Source organism: Drosophila simulans, chromosome X (assembly GCF_016746395.2).
Source record: "Drosophila simulans strain w501 chromosome X, Prin_Dsim_3.1, whole genome shotgun sequence".
Lineage (NCBI taxonomy): Eukaryota > Metazoa > Arthropoda > Insecta > Diptera > Drosophilidae > Drosophila > Drosophila simulans.
The window spans coordinates 3566011-3578808 of record NC_052525.2 but is presented as its reverse complement, the minus strand read 5'-3'; the positions used below and the strand labels follow the sequence as shown (position 1 = coordinate 3578808).

The following is a 12798-nucleotide window of genomic DNA, read 5'->3' as shown; positions in this document are numbered from 1 at the left end:
GCCTGCAGACGGAGGCCTTCTGCGCCACCTACAACATCGACCTCTTCGTGGTGGTCTACTCTGTGATAGATCGAAACACTTTCGCAGCAGCCGAGCGTGTCCTGCAGTATCTCAAGGAGAACGAGATGCTCTTGTCCCGCGGAGCCATCCTGGTGGCCAACAAAACGGATCTGCAGCGACACCGAGTTGTCACCCGTCAAAGTAAGCAATCTATTTAATTTTTGTGTGTTGATTGACGGGATTAAATCACAGCCATATCTTTTATTTGTAAAACGACATTCAAGAACATATTCTATACTGTTTTAATGAGGGCTAAGAACTAATCCAGTTGGTCACACACCACCAATTCTTCAATTCCAGTGGGTCGCAAGGTGGCCAAGGAAATAGCGTGCAAGTTTATCGAGACGTCCTCGGGACTGGATCACAATGTGGACGAGCTGCTGGTCGGCATTGTGGCCCAGGTGAAACTCAATCCGCAGCGTTTGCGATTGCTAACGGAATTGGAGCTGCAGCGCCTGAATCTCCAGAGTACCATCCAGAAGCACCGTGGAATGCACCTGCAGACGCGTCGGATGGTCCGCCAAATGAGCGTTTGCCAGGGCGACGGGGAGATCTTCGATGGCGGATTGCCGGAGGGGCTGCAGAACGGCGAGGCCAACGACGATCCGGACGGAGTGCCTAGCACATCGAAGGCCGGCCGGTCGCGGATCGAGAATCCCAACCGCAAGCCCCTAAACCTGGAAAGCATATTGAAGATGGGCGAAAGCGAGGTGGACGAGGACGAGGATGTGGTCAAGTCGTCGCAGCTGAGCAAGTTCAATATGCTGGCGGCCTCCATACGTCATCGTCGTCCATTCCGCAAGCGTCGCTCGTTCGACGGCGGCGTTTCCACGTCTGCAGCCGCGGATGCAGCCGCCGAACTGCAGCGGCGCTATCAGCTCCGGGCCATGGATGATCTGCAGCTGGAGGGACGGCTGGCAGGAGCGACGGAGGAGCGCTTCGGGGAGAGAAGTGGACTGGCCGACAGCGATGACGAGGAGGACGGTGAGGAGGCAGTGGATGGAGGACACCGGAATGCCTGCAACCGCAAGGTGGTCAAGAAACTAACCGCCCGCACCAAGGTATTCATCTCGTCGGTGCTGCGCTTCAAGAAGGCCATCAGCCTCAAGCGGCGCAACTCCTCCAGCTGCAGCGATCTCTTCGTGATCTAAACGGTTGGCGGCGGCGGCACAGGAAGTAGGAAGCATAGGAAGCATAGACTGAATGTACATAAACGGAGTATAGAAGGAGGCGAAGTGGGAGCATAGAAATGGAAGCGGAAGCGGAAACGGAACCGGAACCGGAACCATCCAGACCAGGAGATCCAGAGACCAAAACAGACAGGCACAACGAAACAGCAGCGCAAACCGAGGTGGAGTCGAACACGGAAGTGCAGGAGTAAAGGAGGTCAACTTATGAGGAAGTTTCCAGTTGCATATTCCACAAAAACTACAGGGACATTTTCCGTTTCATTGGCCAACGGACGTTTGCAGATTCAGAGCTATAGATTTTGCACTTTTTGATGGCAACTGCAACTCGTCGGGCGAAGGCAAGCAATACGAAATTCTGGGCCAAACAGATTTCTAGAAATTTATAATCACTTGAAATGGCATTTAAAAGAGTGGTCTAGTTATCCATGCCCGTGCGACTTGCGGACTGAAAATATATTGTAGACAACCTTTGGAAACGTATGTAAGTGATATTAAGCATCTAGAAAGTTTTGAACAGGCGAATATAACATAACATTAAAAAGCAAAAGACATACCCTTTTACCACGAACCCAACCGGTAGGTGGCGCTGCAAATGCGGACAATAATTTTCTTACCAAAAATATTGATCAGCAAATTTTACAAAATCGAAAATCCAAAATCGAAAAACAAAGGGTTAAGCACGTTTTATGCAAAATCGAATCCTATCCGCTTGAAAACAAAATGAAAAATGCAGCTAAAATGAAAAAAAAAGAAAACATAAACAAACTTCGGCTTTGTTTGAGTGGCACATACATACATACTCGAGGAAACAGGAAAACAGGAAAAACCGCAATTGCAATATACATACATATGTAGAGAAACAGGGCAAGGAATTGCACTCTATTTTGTTATGTCGTTTTTGTGGTTTCTAGTTATGATTAATCGCGTGGTTTCTGACAAGTTTCAAACAAATAATGAATTGACTTTATAACATAATGCATATATTGAGTAATATGGTGCAATTATGCATTTTTTTTCAACCAATGAACATGACATATGACATATGATGTATGTAGACAGGAATTCTGGCAAACAAATGAAAGCCAAAAAGAGCAGTATGAAATAGTCCAAACACATTTTTTTTTAGAGTGGCAAGCATATTAATGAAATTCGATTTCATAATGTCAATGGTCCAACTTAATGGCTCAACTATTAACACATTTTAAACATTATCGTATACAATTAAATACCCTATTTTACATTTACCCTCTTTTGTGATACTCTTATAGTTGCTTATTTACCAAAAAAGACAAAAAAAAAAAAACAACCTTCCACCAACAATTTAGGTATTAATATATTTTTCCTATATTAACTGCAATTTACAATAAAGCAATTTGAGAGCTTTTTGTAAGATGCGCACCCTTGGAACTGCTGCTCGTTTGGCTATTGCTGAACTATACATCTATTGATACATGAAAAAAAAAATAATTGTCTAGCGCCGAGTTTTTAAGAAAAAAAAACATTTTTTTTGCGCGTCTTTGATCAAGAATAGGCAAATAAGTATTTTACACTTCTAAATGTCGTGTGGTAAGAATACCGAAAATACACTGAAACCACTAAAAGCACTACATAAAGTACATAAAAAAAAAGATACCAAAAGCAGATACCATCTGAACAATGAAACAAAGAGTTATACAAAAAGTTACAGCAAATGGCACCCGAAGAGGGATTCTATACAACACACAGAATATTCAATATTAATAGCTTATGAATGCTAAATCAGAGGAAAAGAGCAACTATTAATGTCAAATCTTCATCCTCCAAGACATCGGAGGCGGAGATGAAGTACCTCCAATACCCCCTAAGTTTTTCCGATTGCTTTTGTAATTCCGTCGGTCGTTGGAACGCCAGCCACTCAGGCAAAAACCATAATGCGCTTAACCAAAGCCTGCAATACTGTCTTCAAATGGAACAGGCACGAAATAATGTACACAATTGGTGTTTTTGGAAATTTCTTAGCGGCTACTATCGCAAACTCAGAAATATAGCAAATGGAATATCGACCAAGCGACGGGGTTTTCACAATAATTTTAATAATTTTTGTTTAAACTTTTTAAATTGTCAATTTTCGTTTTCTATTGCCTTTTGTTCTAGGTGAATACAAGCTGTTAAGTGCATTAACTGCATTTTGACAGCTGGTTAAATTATTTACTTGCCTTATTAGTTTCGTTGGTAATCGCTTTCAACTGACGTTGTAAAAGCTGTCAAAGTTTTTGGTAGGAAAGGCGGTCTTCAAAAACCGAACACAAAAGAAAAGAAAACAAAACAAAGAATAAGTCATACATTCCAGCATTATTTTTGTGCTGTCCGCACAAGCGGCAGCAACAACAAGTAACTTAGGTACACAAAGTCAAGAACAAAAAAACTTAAACAAATTGAAATAAAAAAAAAGAACACACTCAACTCAGCCACAAGAACTCCCCCGCTCACTCCTCACTTCTCACTCCTGTCAAACAATTGAAAAATATGGAAAACGCTGGCAAGGAATGGAGGCAGAGTGGTATTGCTCAAAACGAGAAGCAAGACATTGGACGAATTCGGGGGAATGAGACGGTGACTTATGTGCCATCTAACTAAGTACTTGGCCAGACTTGATCGGAGCTTCCAGCAAAACGGGAGCGCTAGAAATGGGCAAAATAGAAAAAAATGGCAAAAAAACAAAAAAAAAACACAGTGAACGGAACAACGAATCGTGAATGACCTAAGTTGGAGATTAAGTGCAAGTGAAGCGAATGCGTATGACACCACATCTAATATCCAAGTCAGTTTCGTCAACTCCAATCTGACATGTAGTTTACTGAACCTCTTTCGACCATAACTCCAACCAAACGACTGCGCTGAACTCAGCTGAAAGTCCAGTGGCCAGGAGGCTTAGCGAATATATTTAACTGGATCAGATTTAATGGGGCATCGAATTCGATTGTGCTGGGGCAACAGAAACTGGACATAAGCTGGGTCAAGGGAAGAAACCCTGGACAAGGAACTGGGGACGCTCACTCTAACGGACAGAATCACTTCGGAACTTCACCCACTACTACCTACTACTTCAAAATCGAGACTGATTTTACTGCTCCCCCCCTCCCCTAAACAGCACACACACAAAGTATACACACAAGGTATACATACATACATACATACATACCGGAAACGGAAGAATATCACAACAACCTGACAACCTGACAACCTGAACTTCAACTTTCATAACCTATTTCGCGTACACTATCGACAACACGATAATTTAAGAATACATTTACAAGTTATAGAACCTATCGGTTGGATAAGGTCGCATATACAAAACTACTTGAATACAAATATATATCTTATATAATTATATACCCTATTATATACATATATGTATACAAAATATATACGATGAAATATTTACACACAAGTTTTACTCCGTGCCATTTGAGTGCGATAAGTTAAGTTAAACCAAACTTTATACGAATTTCGGACAAGTTCAGCGGCATTTTTATGGGAATCCATTTGACTAATGGTTAACTTGTTCTTATATATCACTTAAGTGTGATACGCGAACGGAGATTTAGTTATAGAAAGCCAACTGGTGCTCCCTACCATCCTGTCATTTATTTCTTGCCCCTCCCCCAACCCACTTTCACTCCGTTCGAATCAAATCAAAAATTAAAAAAAAAAAAAAACGAAAAAACGTTCCCAAATAGTGTCATTTTTTCCTTACAAAATTGTTTACAAATCAAAAGACGCTGTAGTTGTTTCTATTATACACGAATATACACTATGAATACTTGAGATTTTTTGATGTACGTTAAACATTTATGATATGTGTGTGTTTGCAAGAACCTCTATTTGTAATTGATATCCATATATATGTATATATGTACATATATATATGCATATATATATACTGAACGACAATTTGCTCTTAATTCCCGTCTCAATTCCGAGTGATTTTGAAGTTTCCAAGCAAAGCAATTGGTTTAGGTGAGCAAAGGCAATGATGGTTCCACGTGGCATATACAATAGAATACATATAAAGTAACCACGATTTAGTACGTATGCGTAAGCATTTGTAATTCATATTTTTTTGCGAGAAACCTTCATTCAATCAAATTGAATGGGCACTTTTAACCATAAATAAATATTTTACTCTATGTGTAATTAATTACAGCTTATACTTCAGCATTAACCGCCCGTCTTTCAATTGGGGGAAAGTGGGAGCTTGGACCAACAGTCCCGGGCAATTAAGGCCAAAGGGATTACGGATTCGATCCGTGCCCATCACGCACCCGGCCGCATAACTGCAACGCATAGTTTCCAATTAAAAGTTACTCCATCCCGGAATTTGACAAATGGTCAGGCACTTAATCAACGCAGCACCAGCACCAGCATCTCGACCTCCAAAAATGCTGTTTTCTGCGGCTTAGTCGGGATTCCCGAGCTGGAAGTTATGCCCAGGACCAGGACCAGGACCAAGGGCGAAAGTGTGTCCCATAAATGACTAATCAAAATGCCAGCGATGCCGAGACCCCCGGAAAGAGTAGGAGAATAAAAACTTGGATAATGGCTGGCTGGAACATTAATTATGCTGCTTCAATGGTGGCCATCCTCTATATGTATGCTTACACTTCTACAGGGAACGGAACTCCAAATGCCGTAGTCATCGCTGGCTCAGTAAAAAAGGAGTACCTTTTACTTGTAATTAAGTCCCAGATTAGTTACAAGAAGGCGAGTCGACTCTGTGGTAACAGTAGCTACGTTTTAGTGGCTCTAAAATATTTCATTTATTGTGGCCCTTTTTATCTTTTGTCCAATATGTGTACCATTTGTGTTACCCCGGAGTTTTGTGAATCATTGTCAAATACATAATAACTCACAAATGCAGCTCCTGTGACTTGTGGCGAACTTGGGTTCTTGCACTTATTGTATATATCCTGTCAACTCCTGTTGGCCTGCGGCTAATTCCACAGTTCCGCAGTGCAGCTGGAATCTCGATGCAAACTAATTCGGATCAAAGTGGAGGGCCTGGAACGGGAAACGTGCCACAGGAGCGAAAACAGCACTGACTGCAAAACCTCAATCAAATCAGAAATGTTGGCCGCAAAAGCCCGAAAAAGGCCAGCATTCCGATTTAGATGTAAATGAAGTCCAGCAACCGAGTGGGTCACTTCGCAGAGAAAGAAATAAAAATTCTAGTTGGGTAGTACATTTTTCCTTTTTTATTCGTTATAAATTTAAAATAAATTATCGAATCGAATAAATAGTTGAAATAAATATGTGAAATTTCGGGGGCCCTTAAGCGCTACGACCTACGAACTATGAACTAAATTTGTGTCGACCAGCTGCGGCGGTACAAGGTATTTACACTGTTGCCCAGCATGTTGGCAAACTCGCGCTGGCCGCTCAGTTGAAAAAATCCAGAATGCCGTTGAGGAGCTCGTAGGCGAATCCAGTCTCATCCGTCGCCTCGGCGGCGGTCTTCTTCTTCTTGTTCTTTTTCGCCTTCTTGGACTTCTTGGACTTGGGCGTGGTGGAGTCTTCGTCGGCGGCAGCAGTAGTTGCCGGTGTCACCGCTGCGGCGACTTCACCCTCAATCGGTGCTGCAGCTGCAGCAGCTGCAACAGCCTCACCAGCGGCAGGAGCTCCCGTATCGTCCTTGCTCTGCACCTGGTCGCCGTTCGTCGTGGTTGCGGTCGTCTGGCCATCGGCAATCACATGCTCGCGAGTTTGGTCAGCAGCTGCTGACGCAGCCGCAGCCGCAGCTGGCTTCTTAGCCGGCTTCTCATCCTCGTCATCGTCGAGCTCGTCCAGAAGTCCGGCCAAACTAAAGCCACCGTAATCGGCATCCTCTGGCGCCTCGGCCTCGTCATCATCGGCATAGTCCTCGGTGTCATCGTCGTCATCGGTATCCGCATCCGTATCGTTGTCGCTGTCATAGTCGTCCTCCTCATCCTCGTCATCATCGCCACCAGCTAAATATAAAAAAAGAGTTAGATTAGATATTTTAGCATGGACTAGAGGAGTCAGTTCAACTAGGCGGATACGCAATATATCGAACAAATATTATGTATACGTATATGAGCATGCCAACTCACCGGCAAATCCAAAGAGGTCATCATCGTCGTCATCATCGTCGTCCGAACTGGGCTTCACAGGCAACGGCTCCGCCTCGGCCACCCGGACTCCTTCCGGTCCAAACTTGAAGCAGGAGACGCGCAGGGAGGCCTCCACCTCGTCGTCGGAGCGCAGTTCAAAGGCCAGACAGGCCTTGAAGTCCTTGGACTCCTTGGAACGGGACAGACCATAGACCTTGCCGCAGAACTTGGAGTAGCCGCCGGGCAGGCCCACGCAAATGGGGCGAGCCCGCTTGCTGGAGATGCGGCGGGAGGCCAAGGTGATGCCACCGTACTTGAGGGAGACGCTCATCTCGTCGTTGCCCACATAGGCTATCTTAGCGCAGCCAGGTCCGCTGGGCAGCAATGGCAATCCGAACTTCCGGCAGCAGTCGCAGTGGCTCTCCGAGCACTTGCAGAACTTGCTGATGGGATTCTCCGGCTTGGCGGTGGTCGGCGCAGTGGTGGGCTTGGCCGCAAGAGTGGTGGCCACCGCCGGAGCAGCTGCCTCTGCGACCTCGGGAACGGCAGCGGCTGGGGCGACAGCGTCAGCAACGGAAGCGGCAGCATTTGGGGTCTCCACGTCACCGCTGGCTATCTCATTGGCACTCTCGTCGATGGACGCAGCAGGCGACACGGCATCCACCACCTCATCTGCCACATCGGCGACATCCTCCACCTTGGGCGGCTCCGATTCCGGGGGCGCCACATTGGGATCGATCTCCTCTGGCGGCAGATCCAACTGCTTGAAGTTCTCCGATATTTTGTCGGTGCGCCGGAACACGGTCTTGGCCTCCAGCTGAAGTATGGAGGCACTGGCCACCAGGAGCAGCATTAGGAGCATGTTCCTCGAGCTGGTCATCTTGTTTTGCGAATCTGTAACGAAACACCCAAATCAAAGTCAGTATGCTGACATAAAGGATTGTGTATTGTATTCCCGTAAAACCCTTTACAACTAACACACTTATGCACAAAGTACATATGCTATAAGTTAAAGCACTATTGTTGACTCTGTAATGGGTATTTTATACTAAAGTTAACAAAACTACTCCCGAGAATGAATACAGTGAAAATTATAGTGAAAAAGCGAGCTCCATGGCGATTCACTTTGCTTTTCGTTTGCGAAGCGGAATTCAAAGTCGAAATCGAAATCGAAATCGAAATGGAAATGGAAATCGAAGTGGAGCGGTTGAGGAAGGTGGATGCGGGCACAAAACCAAGAGGTATTCCAAAAGTCAACAGCTCGGAAATCGCTTTCAAGTGGCCAGCGATTAAATTTCACCGCATTCTTCCGTCTCGTTTTTGGCCGCCTCGTATTTTGCAAAAGAAATGAATTTAAATAAATATTGACATAATTTCTTTCACTTCTCTTTTCATCTCATCTTCGGTTTTTGCGTTTCCTCCCCCCATTTCCCCACTTCCAAATGCAAAGTAAACAAATTAACAGCGAAACCCAATGGCTTTGAAAACTAAAAGCCGAATTTAACAACGCAACGCGAAGAGACAAAAAACGAGAGTGAAATCTCTCTGCAGAGTTATTTAATTGACGAATTGGGTTGGCTCATTAGAATAGCCCCCATATACTAACACTACCTGTGTGCATACCTACATACATATGTATGTATGTATGTATGTATCCACTCAGAAATTCATTCATTTCCGCAGAGCCAACAAGTTGGAGCTCGTTGCCAACTCCAACTGGGCTCTTTTCATTTTTCATTTTTATTTTTTGTTTTTTTGAGTTTTTTTTCGGGTGGCAGGGGGAGTCACCGATGGCAAAGTGAAATTTCAGCTATTGACTCATTTACCTCAAGTGCTCGTTGGCACGGGGGGAGGGTGGAAGGGGAGGGGCAGGGGCAGGGGGATTTCGAAGCGCCCCAAGATGTCCAAATCAATTAGCGGCTCTTAACTGGAGCTCAACCGGCGGAGAAACCCGAAGGGCTCGGACCAGAGCCAGAACTATTTCAAGATAAATATGCAAAACGATTCGGATGGCAGTTGTTGGATGTGGGGCACGGGCACGCCCTAGAAACTAAATCAAGTTTTCTATTAAACAAAAACGAAGAAAAAAAACAAAGTATTGAATACTACAATTAAAGATGGAGCTCATAGAAAAGCTCGTTGGTTCCATGCTATTAAACGCATTCGTTTTCTGCGGGAGAACTGCTTTCGATTGGGTCTGCATGGATTTGACCGATTTGGTCTAATATTTTGACCATTAATCCCTACTGTGCCGATTATGGTTCTCTTTTCCTATCTGTTTCTTATCTTTCACACTGTTCGGCGTGGACAATTTGTGTAATCTGGATGGGAATGGGCCGCAGGGGATAATGGTAATTCATTCTACCATAACCGGCTTATTACCGCGTATTATCTGCGCTGCCTGCCGCCCATTCTAATGGTGCCCATTTCCTTACATCATTTTCATATTCATTTTCATCATTTGTCTGGAAACGGTAAACAACGCACAGAAATCTCGGCCAGCTGAACCTGCTCCACAGATCCACAGCTCCACAGCTCCACACTGTTCCACTTTCATTTTTCTGGGCACCGCCTCCTGCTTCTCGGCTTCTGGGCCCTCTTCAACCGTACGTGGCTCGCAGCGTGATATGTGGCATCTGGACATTACATTCCATTGATGACCTTCCGCTTGGGCGGAACAACAAACACCATTTGTGACCCAGTTGGTGGCTGTTTGGGCAAAGAAAGTGTGTGCGGCTAAATATGGCAGTGGCCAAAGTCCCATTCCGAGAATGAGTGTCCGTAATAATGCCCACTGGCACTGGCAGTAGCAATATGTGACCACAGTCGAAGTAACTTGCTCGTAATCGCAGGTCGACTTGGAACCGAACCGAATTCAATGGGCAGGTGGTAGACAGTGGAGACTGCCTCAAGCCAACACCCATATCGGGGGCAATGCAATGCAAGTTCAAATTCAAGAATTAGTTGTATAATCGAAGTAAAGTTAGGAATAAGAATAATCAACAGCTTGTTATTGCTATTGAGATGGGGTTCGCTTCAGGCAGGACTCACTGTAGCCATTCTGCTGCTCTGCTTTTGGCACACATTGCTGCATGTTTGAAATGCAATCTGCACTTTGGCGATGCACTGGCTTCATAATAATTTCACCTAAAAGCCGATCCCAAATTCCAATACGTAATCGAAACGCTCGAAAGTCCAGTTTGGCATATTGCATTTGGAAACGAACCGAAAATATTATAAAAAGCCCACGTGTGTGCCCTCCCCTCCCCTCCCCTCCCCTCCCCACCCCTCGCCCAATAACCGCACACATCTTGTTTGTTTTCGAGCAGTAGTTTCGAATTTTGTCAATAAATTATAACGGTTGTGAAAAGTTATTAGCATTAATTAATTATTAAACGCATAGGAAAATAGAAAGTGAGACAGTGGTTAGCTGTGTGTGTTTTTTTTTTTAAATTATCATAATACAATCAGATTTTTTTTTGGGCGGAGGTTAGCTCGTCCATCGAAATCGAACTGTTAATTATTCAGTGCGCCAGCGAAAGTGTAAGAGTGATGCAAAAATTTCAAAGGAAAAAAAATGCTTTTCTATAATGATATTTCTTTTTTTTTGGATTTTTGATGCCACAGCATCTGTGCATCTAATCCACGCTCGGTGATTGCGAAACCAGCGAGCTGTGATTATGCTAAACAGTTTGTCAGACTTTTACATCCTTCGGTGTGGTTTATATAACCCCATATATGTACATACATATGTACATACAGATGTATGTATGTGTGTAGTCGCTAGACCCCAAGAAATTTGCATAATTTCGTTCGGTTTTTGTTGTTGTTTTTGTTTTTGTCTTTTTTTTACGACTGCTCTGAGATTTTCTGCCTGATTTGTGTTATTTCTTGGCTCCCTGTGTTCATGTGTGTGCTCACCACTTTCTTCTGCCAGTGTGTGGGTGAAATCGCTGGGCAGCAGCAAGAACAACAACAACAACAACCACGGCAACAGCGACAACAATAACAACACAAAGCGAAGAGGAGGTAAAATCAAAGTTACCATAATAATGATGACCATGTCGAGAGACCTATGCCAAAATTAAGGTTAAGTTCTTTAATGCAGCCAGCGGTGAAATTTCTGTTCGCCATGGGCGTGGGTAGCCCCCACCGAAGTGGTGGCGTATAGGGAGGGGTGGGGCGGCGGGGGAACAGGGCGAACCAGTGGAGGAGGGGCAGCGATCGGCGGTCGGCATTTCCGGTCAAGGCTGACCCAATGGACCAGAAAATTAGCCCGTTTCGAGCTGAAAACCTTGGATTCCCGCAGTTAATGTTTGATATAGCTATAGCATAAGTTTCAGATATGGCAATGTGAGTATTATCACCTACTCCAATCAGATGAAATATTCAATGAATGAACGCTTTATAAGAAACGTGACGTGTTTTAGGAGAAAAGCATATCCCTCCCTACGTATATGTTGCATAACACTTGATTTTTTGGACCTTATTGTGAGAACAAAACAGATAAACTTCCCAGCTGACTTTGATTATCAATTGGCCAAAACCCACAGTTGGTCCAAAGCGATCGGACAACGGACATCGGACAAACAGCTCCACTTTCCAGCACCTGCGACTTTGGACACGGGACGTCGGGCGGCGAAGAATGCGGTGATGGGTTGTAGAAAGTAAAACGACGACGACGCGTCTCTTTTGTTTTGCCAAATTCAAATAAGTTAATGACAAGGCAAGAAGAACGCACAGCAAACAGAGGCAGAAGCGGATGGATGGCCGGCCACATATGTACGTATGTACGTACTACGTAGATGGAGATCTGGGGAGTCTTGCGGGCCTTCGAGGGGACGTACTCGCAAAGTGCGGGGCCAAACTGGTTGACACAATTCCACAATTCAACAATTCCACGCCGACTGGCGGGTTTTACGTGCAATTGCCTCTTTGGCCGTCTTTGGCGCGTTGGTTTTTCCAACTCCAGCGGTCATCATCATATTGGCCCACTTGAGTGCCGACCGCATTTCACCTCTTTGCGTATATCTTTACCTATGAGTGGGTTATCCAGTTATCCTAGTATCCTAGTATCCTGCTATCCTGCTGTAACTCCAGTTGCTGGTCAGACGACACACTTCCGTATTGCACTTGGAACACAACAAAAAAACAGAAGCACTCCGTGTGTGGCAAAAAAAAAAATAATGTTGGAAAATAGTTTTGAAATTGGCTTGGCGCGCGTGACGGTTGGTTTTCCCGCTCTGCCAGGAAATCGGATGCTGCTGCTCTTTATAAGACTGAACTCAACGCTCGGGGACGCGGAACTCGACTGCGCGGACTTGGAGCCACCAGGCCGAGTTATGGGCGATTCCACGGGTCGCTCCCCCAGCTGATCGAGCCAACAACAGCAGCTTTCTTTTCGCATCGAACGTGTTCGGGGTTCGTTGGTTGGTCGG

General features: G+C 44.7%; 2 protein-coding genes across 11 annotated transcripts in view; one reads left to right on the top strand and one right to left on the bottom strand.

Annotated features, from left to right (window-relative positions):
- The window catches only part of LOC6725049 (probable serine/threonine-protein kinase yakA), a 46707-nt gene extending 41253 nt beyond the window's left edge, over positions 1-5454 (top strand). For all 10 annotated transcript variants that reach the window (XM_039296299.1, XM_016173009.3, XM_016173011.2 and 7 more), the window contains 2 exons: positions 9-201; positions 361-5454. In XM_039296299.1, coding sequence (XP_039152233.1) covers positions 9-201; positions 361-1211 — 1044 coding nt within the window. In that variant the 3' untranslated portion in view covers positions 1212-5454. The remainder of the gene's footprint in view (positions 1-8; positions 202-360) is intronic.
- A 1016-nt stretch (positions 5455-6470) lies between these two features.
- Positions 6471-12752, bottom strand: LOC6725048. The gene is made up of 3 exons (XM_016173380.3): positions 12398-12752; positions 7361-8254; positions 6471-7237 (listed from the first exon to the last, which is right to left on the bottom strand). The coding sequence occupies exons 2-3, from the start codon at positions 8238-8240 to the stop codon at positions 6669-6671; spliced, it is 1449 nt and encodes a 482-aa protein (XP_016038022.1). The 5' UTR covers positions 8241-8254; positions 12398-12752; the 3' UTR covers positions 6471-6668.
- Positions 12753-12798: the final 46 nt, after the last annotated feature.

Coding starts and splice junctions, on each gene's coding strand:
- LOC6725048 (XM_016173380.3), bottom strand. CDS start 8,240: ATGACCAGCTCGAGGAACATGCTCCTAATGCTGCTCCTGGTGGCCAGT. Junction 7,238..7,360: donor TGACCTCTTTGGATTTGCCG/GTGAGTTGGCAT, acceptor TTTTATATTTAG/CTGGTGGCGATGATGACGAG.